The sequence below is a fragment of the Arabidopsis lyrata genome (genome assembly GCF_000004255.2).
Source record: "Arabidopsis lyrata subsp. lyrata unplaced genomic scaffold ARALYscaffold_1, whole genome shotgun sequence".
In the NCBI taxonomy this organism is placed as follows: Eukaryota; Viridiplantae; Streptophyta; class Magnoliopsida; order Brassicales; family Brassicaceae; genus Arabidopsis; species Arabidopsis lyrata.
This window is the reverse complement of record NW_003302555.1, coordinates 11,852,927-11,879,001: the sequence shown is the minus strand read 5'-3', so window position 1 is coordinate 11,879,001 and position 26,075 is coordinate 11,852,927. Positions and strand designations below refer to the sequence as shown.

The following is a 26,075-nucleotide window of genomic DNA, read 5'->3' as shown; positions in this document are numbered from 1 at the left end:
ATTTTAAAAATATTAAAATAACCATAAAACTAATCCCCGATTTTAATCCGATTTTCCGATTAATCGCTAGGCCCATGCCGAACGCCCGACTAGCGCATAGCGATTTTTCAAACAAGGATATATACTAGTTATAGCCCGTGCGTTGCACGGGGAGAACACCACCAATTTGTAGATTTTATTCATTCAAAATGTGTAAGTATAACACCAATGACCAATATCAAAAATACATTTTAGTTTTATTAAACTTAATTTGTACGTAAGTTTGTTTAATTCATAACTTTAAGTGAATGAAATTAAATTAGATATAAATGATATTTTTGGTTTGATTGAGAAAGTGAAACAGTAGGATTAAATCGTTACATCCAAAGCTGTATCATAATATTACCAAATCGTCACATATGAGCGACAAAATTTTGAGGAAACATTCATTGCATTATGAAATTGCCAAGGGTCTTACATAAATACGCAAACGTATTGTAAGACATAAATGAGCGATCGAACAAACAAAAGCCCTTTACCTTTGTATATTGTATATCTTACTCAAAAGGATCTTGAACATATATATTAGATGATTGCACGTTTAAATTCTTCACACTTCACCGTGGAAGATGATTCCACATCATGCACCCATCTTTCAGATTGTTTTTTTTTTCTTTTCTTTTGAATTGCAAGACTTCAAAACTTCATTTTTGTGTTGCTTCTATACGAAATTATATTCCAAACTTCATTCTCCAAACTCTCGTCTTCTAAATTCACCAAAGCATAGCCAAAGATTTGATGATATCATACCGGCGTTTAGGTGGACCAAACTTAGCGGGTAAAGATCCGTCACATGGGAAGTTAACGTCATATTGGTGAACTCCCTCACACAGGCACCACGAAGGCTGACGCTAAACCGTCACCTTCAATGTTTTTGCCATCCTGACACAACCATATATCTTCAAGTTAGTGAAACTGAGAACGGAAGATGAGTAAAAGTAAGGAAAACAAAGGTTTTGTGAAAAGTAAAAGAAAGGTTTCATGCACACAAAATCAGATACCCACTCATCTAAGACATGCAGAGAAGAGAAAACAAACCAGAGAGATTTGAGGTTATTGTTTTATATTCGTCCAATGCTGGAAATTTCAAGAGAGACGGCTCAATAATTTCTCTTTTACAGAAGCTTGTATCCTACTTCCCTGTTTCAAAACTAAACGTAAAACTTGTAACAGAGTTGTTATAAAATTAGTAAAGACTGTGAATACATTAAAATTTACATGAGAGTTTGTACAAGTGATAAGAACACAACAACACATGAAATAGAAAATTGGATGGGCATTAAAAACGATGATGACAAAGTAAACCAAAATTGAGAAATTCGAACATAGAATTTGTATATTGAAAGATTTTGATATAGAAGTAGTGCTTGCAGTTAGAAGAGAGATTCTATTGATGAACCCTAAAATCAGAACATGTAAGAAATTAAAAAATTTTACCCGATTAGAGCTGGAGGAAACACGAATCAGAAAAGGAAGAGATCTAAAAGCTTTTTGTATGATAGCCCAAACTTCTCCAGCGGAGTATACTTTGATTGAGATGAGGTTGGAGAAGATTAGAGTGATGGTTTTTGGTTCATAATCTAAAATAGTTGAAAAGCTTACTTTTGATTCAAATCAAACGACGGAAGCTCAGTAGAGATAGGGAGAAATTGAGAAATACACCGTTCTAATGAATAACACCGTTCAATTGATTGAGAAATTGAGAAATCATTGGTTTTTGATCTCAGAAATCGGGGAATAAGGGTGAGAAGTAGTATGAAAGGAATATTGATTTTGAGAGATCTGAAACCTTTTTGTAGTTCCATTGTTGAGAAGTGGAGATCGATTTTGAAATCGTGGGAGAAAAAGGGGATGCGGTTGTGGGAGAAAGGTTTTCTCGACATTTATTTTTTGTTTTATTTAAGGATAATTAAAATTTAATTGTTTTAAAATCTGAAAGATAAAAAATTGGAACTTAAGCCAGGTGTCATATGGAGGATGTTGCAGTTACTTAAAAATTTACTTGTGATTTATTAGATAAAGATTTTATTTAAGGATAATTAAAATTTAATTGTTTTAAAATCTGAAAGATAAAAAATTGGAACTTAAGCCAGGTGTCATATGGAGGATGTTGCAGTTACTTGAAAATTTACTTGTGATTTATTAGATAAAGATTAAAATTTAATTGTTTTAAAATCTGAAAGATAAAAAATTGGAACTTAAGCCAGGTGTCATATGGAGGATGTTGCAGTTACTTGAAAATTTACTTGTGATTTATTAGATAAAGATTAAAATTTAATTGTTTTAAAATCTGAAAGATAAAAAATTGGAACTTAAGCCAGGTGTCATATGGAGGATGTTGCAGTTACTTGAAAATTTACTTGTGATTTATTAGATAAAGATTTTATTTAAGGATAATTAAAATTTAATTGTTTTAAAATCTGAAAGATAAAAAGTTGGAACTTAAGCCAGGTGTCATATGGAGGATGTTGCAGTTACTTGAAAATTTACTTGTGATTTATTAGATAAAGATTGGAACTTAAGCCAGGTGTCATATGGAGGATGTTGCAGTTACTTGAAAATTTACTTGTGATTTATTAGATAAAGATTAAAATTTAATTGTTTTAAAATCTGAAAGATAAAAAATTGGAACTTAAGCCAGGTGTCATATGGAGGATGTTGCAGTTACTTTAAAATTTACTTGTGATTTATTAGATAAAGATTTTATTTAAGGATAATTAAAATTTAATTGTTTTAAAATCTGAAAGATAAAAAATTGGAACTTAAGCCAGGTGTCATATGGAGGATGTTGCAATTACTTGAAAATTTACTTGTGATTTATTAGATAAAGATGTGGGTATAATTCCCTCAAAATTGAGAGAAGTAGAAGAAGAAAGAGGAGGCCACCGCTGGAGAACCACCCAGCCAACGTGTGTCACCGGAGTTTACCACCACTAGTCACCGGATGTCACCTGCCGTCACCGGAGCAGTCATGGTCCATCGTCGAGGCCTTTAATAGTAAGGAAACCCTACAGTAACTTGTGCGGGAAGTTTCTGTGATTGTATTTTGATCTGTTGCCTTGTTTTGTTTTGTGATTGAGTTATGAGGACCTAACCACCGTGAACTTGAACCGCCTTGTCGAGCCGTAGCAGATCCGTCGAGAAAGCTAGCCGAGAAAGGTAATCCGGCAATTCTTTGTCTCGTGTCATGTGTGTTGTTGTGATTATTGAACCGAGAGCCTAAACCAGTCTAAACCATGGGATCCCACGTGTAATTGAGTCCATTAACTGAACGTAATAATCGTAATTGGCTTGTGGTATTCGTAGAAGTGGATGCTTGTTTTGTTAATATTAATTAATGTGGTGAATTGAAATTGACTACTGAACCAAAACCGTGGTGTTGGAGGAGTGGTCACATGGTTGTGATTGTAGAATTATTAGATTGGAATGGTTTAATCTCTAAACCGGAAGAACTTAATTAATCCTATTTAATCGTATGATAGAGAGTTGGGATTATATTATCGAATCAAAATCAAGGGTTGAATCGTGGTGCTATTAAATTAGTAGTTTTGGTTTGGTTTAGTTATTAAACCGGAGCTGATTAATTTAATTAGAGAAACACCAAAATACAATTAAACCAAGAATGCCATCTCTCTGGTTGATAATCGAATGAATACCTGACAAACGTGACACGTGCTCTCCCATAGTCCCATTCTCTCTGGAAGCTATGCAGCTTATATTATGAAACCTACCAAGACCTAAAACAAGAAACTAAAAACATCAATGAGAGCTTCCAACTGTTTGAGAATAGACAACAATGATGTTAATTAGTCTAGATAAATACATTCATAAGCCAAATCACCAAACTTTTTATACATTGTGCCAACTGAAATCAGAGTATTTGATACTTTGGTAATGGGACTTCTGCAATGTTGCATTTCGAATAAATGCAAGTAAGAGGATTATCGTCCTCAATATTTGATCAAAACACTATTTTCTTGCACAAGATTCGTAAGTCTTTCAATCACCTAGGGAATACAAAGAACACACATGAGAGACATAAATACTATACTAAGAATCTAGTCATTAGTTCTAAAGAAGCAGGAGCAATAGTCATTAGTACTAAAGAATCTAGAAAACTCAAAACATAATAACATCTCACAGTGTCATCTGGTCTGTAAAACCATCGAACCCGACAGTAAGGCTCCCCATCATCAGCTTTCAAACATTTCAATAACCTTTGCAATATTATTTGGTTTCTCAGGTTCACCCTGTGTAGTAATTACATAAGGATCAGTTGAAGTCTATAACGCATAGCACCACAATGTAGCAACATAAAATTACAGAGATTGATGTTTATAAGCTAAGTTTGATTAATTGGAAAGAAAACGACAATGACCATGGAAAAGCAAGACATCTCTAGAAGCTAATTCAGTATTTGAAAGGAACATCAGAAAATTAAACAATATTTGTACTATATCATTAACATGGCAAAATTTCAACTTAGCTTGACAATAATCATAGAAAAAACTCAACACTAATAGACAATCAAATTTTCAAGAGAGATTGACAATAACCATAGAAACTATGCCAACATAACATCTCAACAGAACACAAACTATAGCAGCATAAATCTAAACAAAGTTTGTGTTCTGTTGAGATGTGATGTTGGCACAATTTCTATGGTTATTGTCAATCTCTCTTTAAAATTTATTCTCTATTAGTGTTGAGTTTTTTTCTTTGATTATTGTCAATCTCAGTTGCAATTTTGCCATGTTAATGTTATAGTACAAATATTGTTTAATTTTCAAATGTTGCTTTCAAATACTAAATTAGCTTCTAGAGATGCCTTGCTTTTCCATGGTCATTCTTATCTTCTTTCCAATTAATCAACCTTAGCTTATAAACATCAATCTCTGTAATTTTATGTTGCTACATTTGTGGTGCTATGCGTTAGAGAATTCAACTGATCCTTATGTAATTATCACGCATGGTGAACCTAGGAACCCGAATTATACTGCAAAGGTTATTGAAATGTTTGAAGATGATGATGGGGAGTCTTACTTTCGGGTTCGATGGTTCTACATACTAGATGATACTGTGAGATGTTATTATGTTTTGAGTTTACTAGATTATTTAGTATTAATGACTATTGCTCCTTGCTTCTTTAGTACTAATTAATGATTAGATTCTTTAATATTATTTATGTCTCTCATGTGTGTTCTTTGTATTCCCTAGGTGATTGAACTTGTGAATCTTGGCAAAAAGATAGAGTGTTTTTCTCAAATGTTGAGGACGATAATCCTCGGACTTGCATTTATACGAAATGCAACATTGCAAAAGTCCTATTACCAAAGTATCAAATACTCTGACTTCAGTTGGCACGTAAATCTAAACAGAGATTGACGATAAGCATTGCATTAATCAAGAAAATCTCAAGATGCTAAATGTCGTGACGTAGACATCGTCCTAAAGATTGATGAGAACTCCAACCAAATCTTGCTCGTAGTGACGTTTCGCTAGCTTTATCTCTTCTTTTTTTTTACACTGTAAATCAAAACCACGAAACGTCATGACATCAAACAGAAACTAAAGCAACAAAATCATAAAAGAGGCAAACAAAAAATCGAATTTAACAGAGAGAAAACCAAAACCCTAAATTTTTACCCCTTTTTTAGGGCCATCGAATTAGTGATATCATATTATAGATTCAATAATGCGTCTGAAATATCTGGTAAACTACTTTTCACCAATTAACAAAAATACTCCATCAAAATAAATTAAAACACGTAGAAAGCAGAAAGAAAAAGGCAGACATTTTATCAAAGCCAGAGAGAGAAAAAGAGGGTTGATTACCAACTTCGTTCTTAAGTAATATATACAAATGGTCGCTGGGTACGATTCACTTCCACCACCGTCTAGCAACCCTAACCGCAACATCGAAGATACAAACGCCGAATTAAAAAAAGAAAAAAAAATCTCACAGAAAACGCTAATCAAAGATAAACAGACATAAAAAGTCGACAGAAGGTGCCATAAACGGTACAGTGATGCCGGTTTTGGTTTCTGGGCGGTCCATCCAAGTAATGAAATCCGACCGCAAACTTTCTTCGCCGACGCCACCGTATCTGAAAATCGACTTTGAAATCGGACCGATCGTGAGCCATAACACCTTACAAACTGGCTATATAATTGAAGAACCAATTAAGATAAGTAACATATGCATATTTAGATTAATAGAAATATAAAAGGTACCAATTGATAAGCCAAAATCAATCCTTGTTCCGTGATCGTAACTGAGACATGCGAAACATAGGCATCTAGGATGAGATTAACTGAAATCTTATTATATATAAATTAAAAAAAAAAAAAGAGAGAAATGATTGGTTTCAACTTTCAACACTGAAAAAAGTCAATCCGATGGTAGCTTAAAACAACACAAAATATATTAAACACAACAAAACCAAAAAAAAATGTTGCCAGTTTACAAACGTCAATACTAATCATCAAAAGTCCACCGTAAAAACTCGACTCTCTACTAAGACCATACACAATGGCGTAGGTGTAGCTTGGGTGTGAGTATTTAAAAAAACCAAAATAATAAAATTGAGGGTGAGGATACAAGAAACGGATGTGAAATAGCAACTTGTGTTCGTCGGGTGTAAGGCACAGGTGGCGAGGCTTGAGTGGCTGGAAAAATTAAAAAAATAAATCTCTCTCTCTCTCCTCTCTCTGTCCGCCGACCAACCCCTTCATGACACGTGGCTCTCACCCCCTCTCACACCCGAGTGTAACTTAACACTCGTGTGTTGGTTCTAAAGCAACATTTGCATTATTTCTCAATTTTAAATTACTCACACCCCATGTTTGGGTATACCACTGCGTGTGCCCTAACCATACGCTAAAAAAGAAACAATTAGTAAAATTAATACCAAGATTCGATTAGAATTTACCACACTAAAATAAAGTATACATACAATGTAGATTATGACCTGTTCAAACGGTATCCAAAATTTTAGTCTAACAAAGATGTGAATCGATCGATAAAATTTTGGTTAGTAGCGTAATATTATCCATAATAATCCCAAGACCGGTTAGATACCCAAAATCTTGTGTTAGACTAGGATAAAATCATAAATTAACAAATCTATATCTATTTATGTCCCTTTTTCATCTTATACACAATATTACAATGTCAATGAATTCAACCTTTACGCTAGGTCCCATGAAAGCTGTGGGTACGAAAGAGTCATAAGGCTACAATGAAACGTACGTATCTATTTATGCTTGGAGTCACTTGCATCCCGTGATATCTATCAAGAAAAACTGAAATTGTTGAAGCATAAATGCATGATTAGAGCGTCTAAATGATCCATTCATCTCTTTTGATAATAAACAAAAATTGGTAATCTATTCCATGCTCTAACGAATCTACCAAAAAAATTGTATGTCATTTATTATCAACAGTAATTAGTGTACTCAACTATCCTTTGAAAATGTTGACTAAAATGTAAAAGAGAAATTAGGTTTGAAGTTTATAGTTATCAACATATCATCAAATGATAAATTGATTAAAAGAATATTTTGATTACTAAAAGAAATTCAAGTGTTTCAGGTAAGGGGTTTCCTTTCTTGTTGAAGGGGTTACACAGTCAAAGGCGAGTGATATTGATTCTTTGTCCAACCAAAGGGACACAACTAAAAACAGATAAACCCCAAAATAAGCAACCAAGAAACTTATAGACATTGTGTCAAACCAATACTGTCTATAATAAGTAAAACTAAATCTTTCTTTCACCTCATATTTGTCTCTAGCTAAACCTTTTCATTCCACAAAATCTTGAAGGAGAGACGAATTGAAGATGGATTCGGGACTATCATGGGCTGATCAATGGGATTACAACTCTGATCCTCCTCCAAATTCAAGTAACGAAGACGATAAGAAAAAGAAGAAGAAGGAAGATGGAAGCAAAAGCGGTATCGGGAAGGCCATACTTGGCTTCAAATGGATGAAACTTCGCAAGAAATCTGATAAGTGATCATTAGGTTATTTGTTTAGTTACGAAAGAGTTATTGATTCATCTGTTCCTTGTGATTAATCCATTAAGTTATGCTTCTCTCTTTTACCCATTCTTCTGATTGTAATTGTTAAATCTTTAACATTTAGAAAGTTTGTTGATTGCGGTTGATTGTGTCGAGCCATCGTTTTGGTTCTTTATCTTTTTTGCTGGTGAGAATTTAATAGCAACCTGCAGGAATTGTGTTTTTGTTTTATTAAAGGTGTTTTTGAGTTTGTAAAATGACAGAAAACTTAGCTGGCGCTAAACACTCGTAAAAGAAGTCTAGGCAAGAAACAAGGATTCAAAATCGATAAAATACAACATATCACTATCCTAGTTTACTAAAATCAGCAACATGCAGGGTTTACCGACGAATAAACCACTCACAAAATTCATAAACCATGCCATATAGCTAAGTAGTTTATGCTAATGCCAAGTCACCATCCGGATGCAAACCACAAGCAAAGTGAGATGTTCAAAAGAAAATACCTTTAAATTGTAAAACTCTATAGCTTTTTTAAAAATACTTAAACGCGAAGGAAAAGTTTGACATTTATTCATACAAAAAAAAAAAGGTTTGACATTTACATTAACGATCAACAGAAAAAAAAGAGGTTTGAGATGTTGGATAATGGATTCATTTTAGAAAAATTGCAATCATAACCTTGAATGGGTAACAAATTGGTTTTTGCAAAATCAAAAAACCACTTCAGAATCTGCAAACAGTCAAGGCCATTGCAATTAGCTATCAAGTCCTAGAAAGGAAAAATGTCAACATCACTAACTTTTTGTAGAATCAAAGAACCCGTTAAGGTTTTAAAATCAATGCAATTCATTAACTATACTCTGTTTCGATCTGTGTTAAGACAAGAGTTTAAAGATTGAGTAAATAAAATTTTGTCTCCTGAGAATCTTGAACTGTTGGTCCCCACACCACTAGAATCTTTAATATGAATGTAATCTAAGTATTAATATAATGATGATGATGATGAGTCATCATTGATGACAATGAATTAATGATAAATAATATGAATGGTCTTTTGTGATGCAGGAATATGTAGCTATTCTCACCAAGAATCTTCATTGAAGTTATTTTAAGAGCGTTTGTCTGGTTCTATCAGAAAGTTAAGAAGAAAAAACTTTGTTTGTAATAATGGAGAAGAAAGTTGAGATCCTATCAAGAGAAATAATCAAACCGTCTTCTCCAACTCCAAATGATAAGAGAATTCTCAATCTCTCTCTTCTTGATGTACTCAGCTCACCGATGTACACAGGAGCACTTCTCTTTTACGCAGCGGATCCTCAAAACCTTTTAGGTTTTGAATCAGAGGAGACATCCTTGAAGCTCAAGAAATCTCTGTCTGAAACTTTACCAATCTTCTACCCTCTTGCCGGAAGAATCATAGGAAGTTTCGTCGAATGTAATGATGAAGGAGCTGTGTTTATAGAAGCTCGAGTTGACCATCTTCTCTCGGAGTTTCTCAAGTGCCCTGTTCCTGAATCATTGGAACTACTCATTCCTGTTGAAGCCAAGTCAAGAGAGGCAGTGACATGGCCTGTCTTGCTAATCCAAGCCAGTTTCTTCAGCTGCGGAGGATTAGTTATCACAATTTGCATTTCTCATAAGATCACTGATGCAACCTCTTTAGCCATGTTCATCAGAGGATGGTCTGAGTCCTCAAGAGGTTTGGGGATTACTTTGATTCCTAGTTTCACTGCTGCGGAGTTCTTTCCTCTACCTATTGATGAGCTTCCCTCAAAACCGATGGATCGCAAAGTCGAGGTTGAAGAGATGAGTTGTGTGACAAAGAGGTTTGTGTTTGATGCTTCAAAAATCAAGAAACTCAGAGCCGAAGTTTCAAGCAACCTTGTCAAGAATCCTACCCGTGTTGAAGCCGTCACAGCTCTGTATTGGAGATGCGTTACTAAGGCTTCAAGATCGAGTTCTCCAACACCAAGAACTTCGGTGCTGCAGATACTAGTGAGCCTACGAGGAAAGGTAGATTCTTTGTGTGAAAACACAATTGGGAATATGCTTTCCCTCATAATTCTCAAGAACGAAGAAGCTAAGATAGATAGAATTCAAGATGTGGTTGATGAGCTAAGACGGGCAAAGGAAATCTTCAGCTTGAATTGCAAGGAGAAGTCGAAATCCTCGTCGAGAATTTTTGAGCTTTTGGAAGAGATTAGGAAAGTACATGGAAGAGAAACTGAGGTGGACTTGTGGATGAGTAATAGCTGGTGTAAGCTCGGCATGTACGAGGCCGATTTCGGATGGGGAAAGCCGGTTTGGGTGACCGGAAGAGGCACTTCCAATTTCAAGAACTTGATGTTGTTGATTGATACCAAAGATGGAGAAGGAATTGAAGCTTGGATCACTCTTACAGAAGAACACATGTCGCTGTTCGAATGTGATCAAGAACTTCTTGAATCAGCTTCCCTGAATCCCCCTGTTTTAATCTAGACAAGAACAAAAATCATTGCATACTTCTTCCAAGAGATTTATATGGGTTGGTTCAAAGTTTTGCTGCTTCTTAAACAAGAACAAAACTCATTGCATACTTCTTACAGAGAAATAGATTTAGAGACACTAAGAGAGAACACAAAATCTTGTTAGGCACAATAGATTCAACCCAAACATAGATCTAGATACAATTTCATGGCAAAGGTATAAAATAATGCATTAAGCACAAGAAGAGAATGAAATCTGATTGACAAAGTTAAAAGGAAAACAAACTCAAACTCATTAGAAACGACTTATAGATTACTTGTTTCTCAAGATGCAGAGCCAATCACACTTGGGTTTGAGGAGACATAGCGAAGCAACTCCTCATCGGCTTCGAATCTAGACATATCGTTCTGGTCAAGGTTGATCCAAGCCTCAATGCCATCACCTTCCTTAGTATCAATGAACGCTACAAGATTTTTGTAGCTCATTCTTGCAGAGGCAACCCACAAAGGTTTCCCCCATCCGAAATCTGCTTCATAAACCGGAAATTTGCAGAGGCTCGTGAAGCTGAACGACACAATCTCTCCATTGACAAAACCTGAAGCTTGTTTGCTAAGAAACTCTAGGTGTCCTCTGTTATCTTCTTGAAGTTTCTTCACGAACACTGCATCAATCTTTCTAATCTCCTCTCTCATCTGCTCCACAAGAGAAGCTTTTTCTTCATCATGTTCATTGATTATCGTCTTAGGGACAGTAACAGAGAACCTCATGATGTTCCCGAACATGTTGTCTGGTATATACGGATCTGCTTGTCTACGCAAGTTCACTGGATGAATCAATGTATAGATCTTTCCGGGTTTATCATCTTGGTTTGTTGAAGCCATGAAACGGCTCCATATGAATACCGATAAGGCCTCAACACGTGTGGCGCGAATCTTCTTGTTTCCGCTGAATCTTTCTCTTAAAGACTCAACAGAGGATTTCAAGAACACAAAGCGTTTGGTTACTACGTTCTCCTTTGTGATACCTGTAGCCATGTTTAGATTTTCCATATCACAGGACGGAAACATCTTGGCGAGATCGAAAGAAGGAGTAATGATTTCATTAGTGTCACCACGAGCAAAAGCTGCCCAACTTTTGATGAAGATGAGGCCGGACAAGGCATCACAGAGTTTATGAGAAAGGCCTACTCCGAGTGCTAAGCCGCCACATTCAAAGAAAGTGACCTGTACCCTTAGAGGCACGTCACTCGCTTCATGAAACTTGAATGGAAGAAACTTGTTGAGTTCATTGGGATTAGGGTTTACTAGAATCTGTGACATGTTGCAATCGGCTTTGGCTTCGACAAAAGACACACCCATATCGTTACATACAACAACATCACCCGGGTTCTTGATGCGTCCTGCCAAGGGGTAATAGAGATTCAATATTTCTGACAAGGAACTCTTGAAGTGATCACTTCGTTCTTTGTCTGAGAGATTTGTCTTGTTATGGTAAAAGAAAAGGAAAGGCATGAAGATAGGTGGAGCAAGCTGATCAAGGAAAGAGAGATGATGGCAAGGAAGATGATTAAGATTTCGAGAAGAGGGCTTGACGAGAACCTGAGAAGTCACTGTGATCTCAAGCTCCATTCTTGTTTTGAAATAACTTATAATGAGGTATGAGAAGACTCATGATTTTTCATTAGGATTATATAAGCAAAAGTTATAAGGAGGTAGTCCTCTTTAATAACGTGTCATGCATGGTGATTAGACACGGTTCAGTATTAGACTCATCACCCAAGTGAACAAGAAAGTTGCAAACTTTGATTGGTACAAAGATTGGTTCTGGAGACTACAGCTGGATTGTTTTGTCAACATTATGAAACTTGATATGGGGTTTTTGGTTTTAACCCATTTTTATACTAACGTTAGGTGAAGACTATATCTTTTATATAGACTTGAACATGTGAATTTGCTGCAAGTGAGCTAAGCAGCTTCACAGGATACCTTTAATTCCGCAAGAAACTCAAGCTTCACAAGATGCCTTTTCTCGCAAGAAACTCATCTAGACAAAATGACTTTAGAAATTACGACTAACAATAATGGAGTTGGTGGTTGGTGGTCGATGGTCCTCAACATCTCCTTAGTCCTTAAACTAGTCCTTACCATAAACCTTTGACTATTCAGTTTAGCTAATTTATCTATTCGGGTCGTTTTAGTTATACGAGTTTATACTTTTGCACTGAAATTCATAACATATTTTGTTTTATATATATGTTTGTGGTCGATATAGTCAATGGAACCATTAGGTAGAACTTTAAATCCTTGAATGATATTTTTGAATTGAAAATTAGGGTACGAATTATTCCAAATTCCCATTCTTTAACTTAATAAATATGGGTTGTTCATCTACTTTGAATTAATATGATCATTACGACCAATAGCAACTAACCAGAATAATACTTTAGTATATATTCTGTAGAACCCAATTTTTAATTAGTGGCATTAATATATTCATAAGACAATCAATGTTTTTTATTTTAATTTATACGATTCTACATTTTTTACAAAAACCTCACGGTGAAAAAAACATGCTTTTGGATTTAATATTAAACAAAGAAGGCTTTAATTGATAAAATCGATCTATAATTTCTAAATCTACATATAGTTAGAAATCATTGTAGCAATAGAGTAAACGGTATCGGCTATTTCTTCATGTTAGCTTCATATATAAATTATGTTTGGTGACACCATGGTGTTGAATTCATCTTCTAGCTAGCTAGTTGCCAATAAATATTAAATCTACAAAATTTAAAATTAATATAATATTCGTTTGGAATTTGAAGGCTGAGAAAGATTCTTGCTGGAGCCTGTGAGAGCGAGATTAGTTTGTTGTCCACGCGAACAGCAATGATTCAAAACAAAAGTAATAGTTTAACGAAAACGTAGGGTTTTGTTGAGGAGTTACGTATCTCAGCTCTCAACACAATCAACGTCACGTTCAAAACATTACATCTGTATTTGATTATTCAAGGGGATTAATTTAATAAGGGATTATCCACTATACTCAATAGAAAACGTACAAACTTCTGAAATGTTAAAAAGTACAATTACTAATTTAACTAATCTTCTTAATTAATTCTTGTTACGTTGACTATTGTGACTCGTGAAATTTGCCCGTGGACTTTGGATGAGGTACTTTACTGCAGATGAAATGTTAAAAGGCCTTATAATAAGTACTACTAGTATTTGATTTTAGAAACACTCTAAATATATACAAATGCTCATCTATAAACAATTAAACTCTAACTCAACTATCTCAGCAACCCTATAATACCATGAAATTTAACCATATCATCGTACTCAATAATAAACCTTTTTTACTTTTTTTGATACATTAGAAAAAAATCACAATCAAACTAATGAACAAAACAACTGTGAACCAGACGGTCGTGGTCTAGTGGTAAAGGGCTCACAGCTGTGAGTACCGCCACCAGGGTTCGATTCCTGGCCACAGCGGATTTTACCAAAAAAAAAAAAAAAAAACAACTGTGTTTTATAGTTTCCGTCAAAAAATTAACACCGTTAATATGTAAGAGTTTGTTTAGAGCGTTACATAGATTTATGTATTTAATTTATCCAGATTTTTAAGACGAAACGTCAAATAATTTTGAGTTTCTTTTTATACATTTATTAATAATTATTTTTACTATGGACAAATTAGATTTTTTTTGAAATCAACATTGCAATTATAAAAGTGACATTTTTCGAAACAAATGGATTAGTCTAAAATCATACTTAAATTTGAAAAGGATAGAAAACTAGTACTAATTTAGTATAGAATCGATAATGAAGAGAGAATCTTCTTCCCTATTCCCTAATTGTGTTCATAATTAGCATAAGATAATTGGAAATAATGTTGGCTCTGACAGGTCACAGATATTGAAGACTTCAAATAAAATACTTTATGAAAGAAGTTGATTAAAGAAACCAATTTGGTAACGGAGACCTGCCAACAGAAAGCATATAATGTTTTATAGATAAGGACAAAAGCCTGTTTCTTAACACACTCATCATCATCATCCAATCCCCAACATTATGATCTTTGAAACAGAACACCAAAATTAAAAAAAAAAAGTTTGCAAGAAACAAAAAGAGAGATAAGATTCTCTCTGTATTTTTGAAAAATATATATAATTTTCATTTTTTTTTTCTCTTGGGTTTTTTTCACCTCATCTCTATCTTTCTCTGGCCTCAAAATATCTTTTAAGAGCGAAAAGTCGCTTCCTTTCTTTTTTTTTTTATCTTTTTCTCCCAAAATCTTTAATTCTGTGAAACCGAAGAGAGAGATAGATAGACGTGGAGAAGAGCAGACGTCTTTGTTGTTTGTTTTTGATTCATCGGATTCTAAGGGTTTGTCTGTTTCAAGACTCAAACTTTGGATTCTCTTCTCTTCCTGTTCGTCTTCTTTGTCTTGATCATTTCTTTATCGAGAGAAAGAGAGACGAGATTAGGGATTTAGTAAAGGAGATGTATTATCAGTTGACCAAGTCTTCTTACAGAGACTCTTTGAAGATTCTGGAGGCTGATATAGAGCACGCCAATGGACTGTGAGTCATCATCTGATTTTACTGGGTTTATTAGGGTCTTCATTATCGATTGTTATAGTTGGCTTCGATGATCTGATTAATTCTGGATTTGAGTTAACCGAAACCCACTTTCAGTCTCTAGTCTCCAAGTTAGATTATTAAAAATCGAAACTTTGCAGAAATGGTCAAAAAATTGCAAATTTTTGGTATGCGTGATGTGATCTCGAGGCATATATTGTCTGAAAAATGGGTTATATGTCATTAGAAGGATAGTAACTGATTAGTCTCAGGATTGTTTTATGTGTGGTGTTGTCTGTGGAAATGGTTTATGTGATTAGAAGGATAATAGTTAGTTACTGATTAGTCTAAAAATTTGTATCTGTGTGGTTTGTTCTTGATGCATATGTGTGTCTGGAGTGATGGGTTATGTTAGAAGGATTAGTAAAGTAACTGATTATTCTCAATATTGGTTCAGGGCTGCTGAGATTCCAATGGGAAAGAGTGGTGTGCGTCTTCAGATGAAGTTGGTGTGCAGCAATTTGGCTCCATTCTTCATATTCCTCTTACAATGGATGGATTTCTCATGTCTGCTTCCAAGATATTTTGATTTCTTCCACATACTCATATACAAGGTTGTTACCACATACATAGATATCTCTGTTTACACGACTTGCCTGGGTGTGTGTCAGTGTGTGTGGATTAGTAGATTCCCTGATAGTTTCTCTCCTTTCCCCTTGGCTTGTTTGTTTTATAGGTGTCTTCTTTGTCTTGTACAGGTACGTGCTGATGGACGGTGGAATCTATCCAGGTACGGAAGGAAATCTACAATTAGGGAGTTTTACGGTAAGACTAAGAAGCCCTTTTGATGCCATATTGTTTTTTTTGTTAGTGGCTGAATCTGACAACAGGGCTCTTTGGCTCAGGTGTTATATTACCGTCACTTGAGCGACTTCATATCAACTTTGCTGACTTACCGGACGAAAGCTTGTGGTATCCGAATCCAAAAGCCATCACGAAAAAGCAGTATGACATTGAAGGTAGCAGATTCATGAATAGCATCGACTTGGAAAGAGAAGACGAATGCGGGATTTGCTTAGAGCCTTGCACCAAAATGGTGTTGCCAAACTGTTGTCATGCCATGTGCATCAAATGTTACCGTAACTGGAACACAAAGTCGGAGTCATGCCCCTTTTGTCGGGGCAGCATCAAGAGAGTGAACTCAGAGGATTTGTGGGTGCTGACATGCGATGAAGATGTGGTGGATCCAGAAACAGTCACCAAAGAGGATCTTCTTCGGTTCTACCTCCACATAAATAGCCTCCCAAAGGATTATCCAGAAGCTGCCTTCTTAGTCTACAACGAGTACTTGATATGATTTGATCCCGAAACACAAACACGGGTGTACAGAGGGAGAGAGAGATCCCAGACCTTTAATTAAGTGTACATAAGAATCTGGTGGTCCAAAATGTTCCTTCATTTTAGATTATGATTTAAGAAGATTGTCATAATCATAATGTGTACCCCTTTATTATCAAAGATAAAATGAGAAAGATGATCTTCGCTACATATTTCCTCTCTTCATGTCTGATTTCTTATTCCCAATTCCTAGAGATGTTCAATGTGGATAAACCGAACCAAACCGAACAGATTAACCGAAGCAAACCAAGTGATTGTACATTTGTGGGCAAATTGTTTCACTTGATATAAAATGCTCAAGTCTCTCCCCGTCTCCCGCAGAAGAACAGAGAGCGGTTTTTACAGTCAGTGGTGAAAGCAAGTGAAGAACACTAAGGTTCAACTATGGCGACTCTTCGTTTCACTCTACTTCTTCTTGTCGTCGCCATCGGGATCTTCTCATCCTTTTCTCAGGTATCTCCATCTCATCTCTTCTCTAAAACCCTAACTTTTTTTTAATAGTTTGTGATCAGAACACGATCCGTTGCTTCTTTCTTCGTGGCGTCTCTTGTAGGTTCAAGTTCAGGCAACAAGTGAAATCAATCTCAGGATCGAACCATTTCCCTCGCCGTTCGCGACGGATCTTGCAACGCTGCAAACTCAAATTGGGTACAGTAACTAAAGTCACTTCTTCTCTGTTGATTTGTTCCTAAATGTGTATTGGAGGATCATAATTAGGGAAATTAAGTTCATTTCTATAAGATTAGATACTCTCTTGATGTGATGATTTAGTTGAATCACTGATTTGGTTCAAATTCATAGGACATGAATCTAAAGTCTCAAAGTTGTGACCTTTCTTATTTTGGGTGTAGCTACAAGTTTAACAACACCAACCTTCTTCGCCGTGCTATGACTCATGCTTCTTTTTCTCAAGAGAACAACAAAGCCTTGAGTATCTTTGGAACCAATATCATTGAAACCTCGGTCTCTCTTCAGTTCCTTGCTAAAGATATCGATATCTCCTCGAAAGCTTTGAGGCGTTTGATAGCACAGGTTTCAAATGTGGAGTCCTCATGTGCTCTTGACGGAGACCGGTTGGGATTGGGGAAGATAATTAGGGTTTCTCCTAAGACAGACGCATCGAACTCGGCCATTCTTTGTGCTGGCTTTAGGGCAATCTTTGGAGCTATTGCTATTGATACTGGAATGGTTGATGAAGCCATCAAGGTTTTCTGGAAGGTACATGGAGATAGACCTGGAAGACTAGTGTCTATGTTGTAATTTAGAGCTTTAAGTTAAAGTCTTGTTTTTTCGGATGCCAAGTTCTAAGAGACTCTTTCTTCTCTAAGGCTTAGAATTATATGGTTGATGCTGTTAACTATTTCCTGATGTTATGAGGATGTAAGTGATCATACTCTAGTAGTCTAAGTTTTGTTTTCGGTCATTTTCCTCCAAAACTCTGTCTATTTTTGCTGCAATGCCTGAAATAACACAAAGACTCAAAAACGTTAAAAAGACAACAAATCAGTCAATTGCAAAGAAATCTGGTATTTCTCCAAAGAAAATGTGAAAGTGGTCCAAAATGTGATAGATGTGCATGCAGACTTGTGGATCAACAGTTGTGAAAGATGTTATGTAATCAGAATGTACAAATGATGCAATAGCGACACATTAGTAATTCAAAGTGTTACATGTGTTGCACCAACCAAGCCATAGGAAATTGGGAATCCCATCATCATTTCATTCCATTATAGTATGTTGTATTAAAAAGATAATATATACTGTAAATATATATTTATGATTTACTTGTTATCATGTTGAGTTTAATTAATAGAAAATGGAATAAATAACTTTCGTGGATATAAAATAGTACTGTATAGGATTATATGTATTCAAAGCAATATTTTATGAGAATCTGTGATTATAGTCTAATTTTTGTCTTACATTCAATATACTTGAGTGATCCTTAAATCGCACATAGACCATGAAAAAGTCACGTGAACAGAAGCAAACGTTTCTTATTGGACGAAACACATCACCCACTTCAATGGCACGACACAGCATTATACAAAACAAAACATATGTACAAAAGAAAAAGAAAAAAAACGATTTTGGGACGCACCGCGTCGGTCGTGCTGCAACGCTTCTTCTTCTTCTTACCTCGCTAATTTATTACTCACGGATCTCTCTGTCTCGAGCCGTTTCACACACTTCCTTTGCTCCATTTCTCGACTCTCTCCCTATAGGTTCCGTCTTTGATTACGGATATTGCTAATCTCTCTTCTCCGGTCACCGAATTCGTGGTAGATCTGTTGGGCAAAAATCGTATTTAGATAATGCACGAGAATGATGATCTTCCGCATGATTCCGTTGAGAATGATGACGAGGAGTCTAATGGGCAAGAAGAAGAAGAGCTTGATCCTGACCAGGTGAGATTTCTGTTTTACCATCGCCTCGAGTTTCTCTGAATCGTACGCTGAAATTTGGGGATGGTAATTGCAGGGAACAGCTTTCGTCGATAGTAAGGAAGATATGTTTGTTGATGCTCCTGAAGAGTTGAATTTTGATACACCTAGCAAGGAAGCTCTTACCACAGATGATGATGATGATAATGATGACCTTGCATATCATTTCAATGTCTGTGATTTGTTTTGATTCTTTCTAAATTCTAAACTTTTAGTTGAGTTTCCTCAAGGATTTATTGAAAAGATCTTTTTTTTTGTCTACTGCATATAGAATGAGAAGGAGGATTGGGAGAAGGAACTTGCAGGGCTTCAGGAGCAGTTTAAGCTTTTGACTGATGGGAATGATTTGAAAGGTGAAGATGGGAACACTACTGAGGAAATTGTCAGTCGGTTCTCGAAGTTTCTAAAAACTGCCAAGGAAGAGAGGATTCAGCATGAGGATGCACTCAAGGAGCTTCACGGAGTTATTAGTGGGAAGGACAATGAGATTGCTGATCTCACCACAAAGATCTCTGAGCTTTCTTCGTCACAGTCGGTTTCCGAATTGGGCGATCAGGCACAGAACATGGAGCACCTTGAGGCTGCAACAGATAGGATTATGGTTTGTCTTAGTAATGTATTTGGGCAGGAGGAGCTGCAGTATGGTTCTTCTATCTCTGAAAAGCTTGCTCATCTGGAAAACCGAGTTTCGTTTTTAGGTGCAAAGTATACTGAATTTTACTATGGTGCTGATCAGTTAAGGAAGTGTTTGTCTAGTGATGTGTTGGATCTTAGTTTCCAAGAGGATTTTGGTTCAGCTCTCGGTGCTGCTTGTTCTGAGCTGCTTGAGCTCAAACAGAAGGAAGCAGCCTTTTTGGAAAGACTTAGTCATCTAGAAGATGAAAATAGGAATTTGGTTGAACGAGTGGACAGAGATAAAGAAATGATTGAGTCAATGAGAACAGAATTTCAAAAAATGAAGGCAGAGCTTGAGCAAGAAAAGACAAAGTGTACTAACACAAAAGAAAAGCTCAGCATTGCCGTAACAAAGGGGAAGGCGTTAGTTCAGAATCGGGATGCTCTGAAGCATCAATTGTCTGAAAAAATAACAGAGCTTGCGAATAGGTTGACTGAATTACAAGAGAAAGAAATTTCCCTTGAAAATTCTGAAGTAGTGAAGGGGCAGCTGGAACAATTGTTAGCCAAAAAGACGGATGAACTTGAGAAATGCTATGCTGAATTGAATGATAGGTCCGTATCCCTGGAAGCATATGAGCTAACAAAGAAAGAGTTGGAACAGTCTCTGGCTGAGAAAACCACAGAACTTGAAGAGTGTTTGATGAAACTACAAGAGATGTCAACAGCATTGGATCAATCTGAACTCGACAAAGGCGAGTTAGCCAAATCCGATGCTATGGTTGCATCATATCAGGAAATGATATCGGTGAGGAACTCTACCATTGAAAATATTGAAACTATGCTGTCAAAGATAGATACACCAGAAGAAGGTCAGTCTTTTGATATTGTTGAAAAAGTTAGGTCACTTGCAGAAGAGAGGAAAGAGCTCACAAATGTTTCCCAGGAATACAACAGACTAAAAGATTTGATCTTTTCCATTGACTTACCAGAGGAGATTTCTCAATCCAGCTTAGAAATTCGCCTAGCTTGGCTTAGAGAATCTTTTCTCCAGGGAAAAGATGAAATTAATGCCTTGCAAAACCGGATCGAAAGTGTAAGCATGTCTCTTTCAGCAGAAATGGAGGAGAAAAATAACATTAGAAAGGAACTGGATGATTTAACTTTCAGTTTGAAAAAAATGGAGGAAACGGCAGAGCGAGGTTCTTTGGAGAGGGAGGAAATTGTGAGGAGACTTGTGGAAATCTCTGGCTTGATGACAGAAGGAGTCAAAGATCATAATTCTTCAGCTATCAATTTACTTGTTGATAGATCTTTCGAGAAGATAGAAAAGCAAATCAAGGATTCTAGCGACAGTTCTTATGGCAACGAAGAAATATTCGAAGGCTTTCAAAGTCTCCTTTATGTGAGAGATCTGGAGTTTTCACTTTGTAAGGAAATGCTAGGAGAGGGAGAGCTGGTTAGCTTTCAGGTAAGCAATCTCTCAAATGAGCTAAAGATCGCATCTCAAGAACTTGCTTTCGTGAAAGAAGAAAAAATTGCTTTGGAGAAAGATCTTGAGCGATCAGAGGAGAAATCTGCTTTGCTCAGAGACAAACTTTCTATGGCTATCAAGAAAGGCAAGGGACTAGTCCAAGATAGGGAAAAGTTTAAAACTCAGTTGGATGAGAAAAATTCTGAAATCGAAAAGCTGATGCTCAAGTTGCAGCAGCTAGGTGGTACGGTTGATGGCTACAAGAATCAGATAGATATGTTATCGAGAGACTTAGAGCGCACGAAAAAGCTAGAGACTGGGCTTGTTGCTATTAAAGAAGAAAGAGATCAACTCAAGCAATCCTTATCTCTAAATGACACGTTGTTGCAGAAAGTGATGAAATCAGTCGAAATTATAGCTGTCCCTGTTGATTTAGCAGTATCTGAGGATCCTTCAGAAAAGATTGACCGACTTGCTGGGTACATCAAAGAAGTGCAGCTGGCTAGAGGTGAGGAACAAGAAGAACTAGAGAAAGTAAAGGCAGAAGTTTATGCGTTAGCCAGTAAATTAGAAGAAACCCAAACAGCCCTGAAATTGGTTGAGGATGCTTTGTCTACTGCAGAGGGTAACATCAGTCAGCTTACTGAGGAGAATAGAGAAGTCCAAGCTGCCAAGGAAAATGTTGACCTTGAGCTGCAAAAAGCAGTTGCAGATGCCTCCTCTGTAGCTAGCGAACTGGATGAAGCTTTTGCAACCAAAAGCACACTTGAAGCTGCACTCATGCAGGCTGAAAGAAATATATCTGATATTATTAGTGAAAAGGAAGAGGCTCAAGGCAGAACTGCTACTGCAGAGATGGAGCTAGAGATGGTGCAAAAAGAATTTTCAATTCAGAAGAACAAATTAACAGAAGCCCATGGCACCATAAATTCACTTGAAGAGACACTTGCTCAGGCAGAAAGCAACATGGATTCTCTGTCCAAACAAATTGAAGATGACAAAGTTCTTACTACAAGTTTGAAGAATGAGTTAGAGAAGCTTAAAATTGAGGCCGAGTTTGAGCGTAGCAAGATGGCCGACGCTTCCTTGACAATAGGATCCCTTGAGGAGGCACTAATGAAGGCAGAGAATAGTCTTTCTGCTTTACAAGGAGAAATGGTGAAAGCTGAAGGCGAGATATCAACTCTCAGTAGTAAACTTAATGTATGCATGGAAGAGTTAGGTGGATCAAGTGGAAACTCACAGAGTAAATCTTTGGAGATTATTGCTCATCTTGATAATCTCCAGATGCTACTGAAGGATGGAGGTCTAATTTCCAGGGTGAATGAATTCCTTCAAAGGAAGTTCAAGAGCCTTAGAGACGTGGATGTCATTGCTAGAGATATCACACGAAATATTGGTGAGAAGGGATTACTGGCAGCGGAAATTGGCAACGCTGAGGTAATAGTATTCTCTTACCTTTTCAGATCAATCTTCCTTCTGTTAGTTCACTTTTTCATATCAAATTTACCACTGCCCTTCATCATTCCTGTATGCATATTTGTTGATTCCAAAGTTGCCTTAAACTATCGGGATCTCCTATTTGTTGTTTGCCAAGGATGCAACATTAGTTAGAATCTGTCTGGTGGGAGTTGATTAATGGAGATATTATGAAATTATTATTCTGTGAAACATTTGTCAATATAGATGGGCTAGAATTTACGAATTCTCTCTTGGCCAATTTTTTAATAGGCTGTTCTCTTGATAACGCTGTTATATTTGCAGGATGATTCGACTGAGGCAAAATCGTTGTTGAGTGACCTTGATAATTCAGTGAACACAGAGCCGGAGAATAGTCAAGGGAGTGCAGCTGATGAAGACGAAATTTCTTCATCCCTTAGGAACTTGGCAGAGGGGGTCAGGCTGAGAAACAAAACCCTCGAGAATAACTTTGAGGGTTTCTCAACTAAAATTGATACTCTCATAGCGGCGGTGATGCAAAACATGACAGCAGCTAGGGCTGATGTGATAAATATTGTGGGTCATAATGCGTCCTTGGAAGAACAGGTGAGGAGTGTGGAAGATATTGTTCGCGAACAGGAGAACACTATAGCTGCATTACAAAAAGATTTGTCATCTTTGATGTCTGCATGTGGTACGGCTGCCAGAGAACTGCAGTTAGAAGTGAAAAATAACCTCTTAGAGTTGGTTCAGTTCCAAGAAAATGAAAACGGTGGTGAGATGGAATCAACTGAAGACCCACAGGAGCTTCATGTAAGTGCATGCACCCAAAGAGTAAAAGAATTATCTTCTGCCGCAGAGAAGGCATGTGCTACTCTTAAGCTCTTTGAAACAACAAATAATGCAGCTGCCGCTGTAATCCGAGATATGGAGAACAGACTAACAGAAGCATCTGTCGCTCTAGAAAAGGTTGTGTTAGAAAGAGATCTAAACCAAACTAATGTTTCAAGTTCTGAGGCCAAGGTGGAATCTCTGGAAGAGCTTTGCCAAGACCTGAAACTTCAGTTGGAAAATCTCAGAGTGAAGGAAGAGAAATGGCATGAAAAAGAGGTGGAACTGTCTACGTTATATGATAAACTATTGGTGCAAGAGCAAGGTAATTTTATCTTTTGTTGTCTCTCATTTCTTTAACTCTTCATCACATGTTTACCACTTTACTAAAATGTCACGTGCTGTTGCTTCGAGTTGCAGAGGCAAAGGAAATTCTAATTCCAGCTTCTGATATGCGTGCCCTTTTTGACAAAATAAATGATATTGAGGTGCCTTCAGTAGATCTAGTCAACGGATTAGATCCACAGAGTCCATATGATGTAAGGAAGCTATTCGCGATTGTTGATAGTGTTATTGAGATGCAGCATCAGATAGACATCTTATCATATGGACAAAAAGAGCTCAATTCCACTTTGGCAGAAAAGGATCTTGAAATTCAAGGTCTAAAGAAGGCGGCTGAAGCAGAGAGTACGACCGAGCTAGAGTTAGTGAAGGCAAAGACTGAATTGTCCAAGCTAATATCTGGCTTGGAGAAACTGCTGGGTATATTGGCGGGCAATGATCCTGTTGTAGACCCAAACTTCTCCGAGTCATGGACACTCGTACAAGCACTAGAGAAAAAGATAACTTCCATTCTCCTAGAATCAGAGAGTTCAAAATCAAGGGCCCAAGAACTTGGTTTAAAGTTGACCGGTAGCGAGAAAATTGTCGATAAATTATCTATAAAAGTCAAAGAATTTGAAGATAAACTTCAAAGCAAAGCAATTCAGCCTGATATTGTTCATGAAAGAAGCATCTTCGAAGCACCAAGAGCACCTTCTACCTCAGAGATATCCGAGATTGAGGACAAGGTAATATAGCTTATTCCTTGACCCTTGTCTTGTTTACTCTATCCGCAGCTAAGTTATACCTTAAAACTATAATAAATGTAGCTCTGCCATTTTGATTGGTGATATCTTAGAAGCATTCCTTTAGCTTCAGTCTTTGCTATGTTTTAATCTCCAAGTTTGGACTGAACCCATTTTGTGCTCAGGGAGCCTTGGGGATAAAATCAATATCACCGGTGCCTACAGCAGCACAAGTGAGAACAGTGAGGAAGGGATCGACGGATCATCTTTCAATCAACATAGATTCAGAGTCCGAGCATCTGATGAACCACAACGAAACAGATGAAGATAAAGGTCAGGACTTAGGCGTCTACCTATCTATCTCGCTTATTACTTAAGTATGATACGAGCCGCTCAGTTGACTCATCTTAAACACGTATATTCTTTGGCAGGACATGTTTTCAAGTCTCTCAACATGTCTGGTCTGATTCCAACGCAAGGAAAGATGATAGCAGATAGGGTTGATGGAATATGGTAAATACTCACTCATATCAAACAGCCCTGAAAAGGCTCTCCCTAATTTTTCTCTTATTAATTGCGGGTTTGATTTCTGCAACACAGGGTGTCAGGTGGAAGAGTATTAATGAGCCGTCCTCAAGCAAGGCTTGGCGTAATGGTATACAGTCTCTTATTGCATCTGTGGCTCCTAGCCTCCATCTTGTAATCAAGACAGGTGACTCTTAGGTCTCTCACATGAAACTACACACAAAAGAAACACATATATTGCTCTCTCCTCTCTCTCTTCTCTTCTCTATTCTTCCCATTCTTTGTCGACCCATAAGCAGAGAATGATAGGTGTCGTCTTGTATATATAACTTGAATAATGTCTCGATTATCTGCGAGCTTTTTTTTGTTTTAGTTCTTCAGTTTCTTAGTCCTAGAATGTTCGATTAGGACTCCGAAATGGAGCAGTACGTTATTACAGTTGGGTTTGTTTGTGTCTCAAAGTTTTTCAGAAAAGTGAATCATTTGTTCCATTACTTAACAAGTTTTGTGTCGGCAACGACTCTTTAGTTTCGAATGATTGTAAAAAAATGTTCTGAATATGTAGTATGATAACGAAACTAAACATTTTGACTCCTTAATAGCCTTTGACTTCGAGAGTAGAGAGAGACTTATTGACTTCATACCTACCACTTATTAACTATGTTCTCTATTCCCAAAGATTGAACTTTGGAATTGACGTATTCAAGCTTTGCCTCTACTAACCAAAAGCAAGAGATAACTTGGTCTAACCAGAAAAGCCTGTCATTAAAGTTTAAACAATAATAGAGGCGACTAAAAAAATATACTTCTTCCGTCCCACAAAGATGAATTTTTTAGAAAAAAAATAACAATAAATAATATACTATTTTACCCTTATTAAACAACAATAAATAATATACTCTTTAAAATATGTTAAAAGGTTAAAATTGTTATTATACATTATTTTTTAAAGAATGTGAAATTTCTAAAAAATCTATTTTTGTGGGACGGAGGGAGTACATATTTTTGTTTGCATCTATGATGGATCAAAACTAGAATCGAATTAAATTGATGAAAAGGAAAACCTGCAAGAGATTTCGAAATTTGATTAGTACTGTCGATTTAGATTAGTTGGACAAAATGAGCTAAATTAGCTGAACAATATAATAACGTGATTAATGTTGAAA

At 36.5% G+C, this 26,075-nt stretch overlaps 6 protein-coding genes and 1 long non-coding RNA gene across 8 annotated transcripts; 5 read left to right on the top strand and 2 right to left on the bottom strand.

The window, feature by feature from the left end:
• Positions 1 to 356: 356 nt before the first annotated feature.
• On the bottom strand, positions 357 to 2,001 carry LOC110225113. 2 transcript variants are annotated; one of them, XR_002329519.1, is made up of 3 exons: positions 1,642 to 2,001; positions 1,078 to 1,565; positions 357 to 921 (listed from the first exon to the last, which is right to left on the bottom strand). It is a non-coding gene; the product is annotated as an uncharacterized LOC110225113 (long non-coding RNA). The 2 variants fall into 2 exon arrangements; XR_002329518.1 differs by having other exon boundaries at positions 1,078 to 1,990.
• An 882-nt stretch (positions 2,002 to 2,883) lies between these two features.
• On the top strand, positions 2,884 to 8,292 carry LOC9329513. Its single transcript, XM_021015257.1, has 3 exons — positions 2,884 to 3,036; positions 3,120 to 3,198; positions 7,865 to 8,292. Exon 3 carries the CDS (start codon positions 7,881 to 7,883, stop codon positions 8,055 to 8,057), a length of 177 nt encoding a protein of 58 aa, XP_020870916.1. The 5' UTR covers positions 2,884 to 3,036; positions 3,120 to 3,198; positions 7,865 to 7,880; the 3' UTR covers positions 8,058 to 8,292.
• A 776-nt stretch (positions 8,293 to 9,068) lies between these two features.
• On the top strand, positions 9,069 to 10,567 carry LOC9326772 (BAHD acyltransferase At5g47980). The gene has a single exon (XM_002893405.2). It carries the CDS (start codon positions 9,232 to 9,234, stop codon positions 10,540 to 10,542), a length of 1,311 nt encoding a protein of 436 aa, XP_002893451.1. The 5' UTR covers positions 9,069 to 9,231; the 3' UTR covers positions 10,543 to 10,567.
• A 65-nt stretch (positions 10,568 to 10,632) lies between these two features.
• Positions 10,633 to 12,519, bottom strand: LOC9329512 (vinorine synthase). Its single transcript, XM_002890663.2, has one exon. The coding sequence runs from the start codon at positions 12,156 to 12,158 to the stop codon at positions 10,854 to 10,856; it is 1,305 nt and encodes a 434-aa protein (XP_002890709.2). The 5' UTR covers positions 12,159 to 12,519; the 3' UTR covers positions 10,633 to 10,853.
• Positions 12,520 to 14,545: 2,026 nt separating this feature from the next.
• Positions 14,546 to 16,661, top strand: LOC9329511. The gene is made up of 4 exons (XM_002893404.2): positions 14,546 to 15,118; positions 15,573 to 15,729; positions 15,874 to 15,940; positions 16,021 to 16,661. Exons 1-4 carry the CDS (start codon positions 15,039 to 15,041, stop codon positions 16,470 to 16,472), a joined length of 756 nt encoding a protein of 251 aa, XP_002893450.1. The 5' UTR covers positions 14,546 to 15,038; the 3' UTR covers positions 16,473 to 16,661.
• A 105-nt stretch (positions 16,662 to 16,766) lies between these two features.
• Positions 16,767 to 17,936, top strand: LOC9329510 (protein NUCLEAR FUSION DEFECTIVE 2). The gene is made up of 3 exons (XM_002893403.2): positions 16,767 to 16,966; positions 17,067 to 17,161; positions 17,365 to 17,936. Exons 1-3 carry the CDS (start codon positions 16,898 to 16,900, stop codon positions 17,771 to 17,773), a joined length of 573 nt encoding a protein of 190 aa, XP_002893449.1. The 5' UTR covers positions 16,767 to 16,897; the 3' UTR covers positions 17,774 to 17,936.
• A 650-nt stretch (positions 17,937 to 18,586) lies between these two features.
• Positions 18,587 to 25,503, top strand: LOC9329509 (myosin heavy chain, cardiac muscle isoform). The gene is made up of 8 exons (XM_021011190.1): positions 18,587 to 18,921; positions 18,995 to 19,129; positions 19,229 to 22,486; positions 22,811 to 23,642; positions 23,738 to 24,387; positions 24,570 to 24,717; positions 24,816 to 24,897; positions 24,985 to 25,503. Exons 1-8 carry the CDS (start codon positions 18,829 to 18,831, stop codon positions 25,085 to 25,087), a joined length of 5,301 nt encoding a protein of 1,766 aa, XP_020866849.1. The 5' UTR covers positions 18,587 to 18,828; the 3' UTR covers positions 25,088 to 25,503.
• Positions 25,504 to 26,075: the final 572 nt, after the last annotated feature.

Excerpts from the sequence above, each read along its gene's own strand:
- LOC9329513 (XM_021015257.1), top strand. The coding sequence starts at position 7,881 with ATGGATTCGGGACTATCATGGGCTGATCAATGGGATTACAACTCTGAT.
- LOC9326772 (XM_002893405.2), top strand. The coding sequence starts at position 9,232 with ATGGAGAAGAAAGTTGAGATCCTATCAAGAGAAATAATCAAACCGTCT.
- LOC9329512 (XM_002890663.2), bottom strand. The coding sequence starts at position 12,158 with ATGGAGCTTGAGATCACAGTGACTTCTCAGGTTCTCGTCAAGCCCTCT.
- LOC9329511 (XM_002893404.2), top strand. The coding sequence starts at position 15,039 with ATGTATTATCAGTTGACCAAGTCTTCTTACAGAGACTCTTTGAAGATT. Across the intron at positions 15,730-15,873 it reads TCCACATACTCATATACAAG|GTACGTGCTGATGGACGGTG; the intron begins GTTGTTACCACA and ends TGTCTTGTACAG. Across the intron at positions 15,941-16,020 it reads TACAATTAGGGAGTTTTACG|GTGTTATATTACCGTCACTT; the intron begins GTAAGACTAAGA and ends TCTTTGGCTCAG.
- LOC9329510 (XM_002893403.2), top strand. The coding sequence starts at position 16,898 with ATGGCGACTCTTCGTTTCACTCTACTTCTTCTTGTCGTCGCCATCGGG. Across the intron at positions 16,967-17,066 it reads TCTTCTCATCCTTTTCTCAG|GTTCAAGTTCAGGCAACAAG; the intron begins GTATCTCCATCT and ends CGTCTCTTGTAG. Across the intron at positions 17,162-17,364 it reads ACGCTGCAAACTCAAATTGG|CTACAAGTTTAACAACACCA; the intron begins GTACAGTAACTA and ends TTTTGGGTGTAG.
- LOC9329509 (XM_021011190.1), top strand. The coding sequence starts at position 18,829 with ATGCACGAGAATGATGATCTTCCGCATGATTCCGTTGAGAATGATGAC. Across the intron at positions 22,487-22,810 it reads CGGAAATTGGCAACGCTGAG|GATGATTCGACTGAGGCAAA; the intron begins GTAATAGTATTC and ends TTATATTTGCAG. Across the intron at positions 24,388-24,569 it reads TATCCGAGATTGAGGACAAG|GGAGCCTTGGGGATAAAATC; the intron begins GTAATATAGCTT and ends TTTTGTGCTCAG.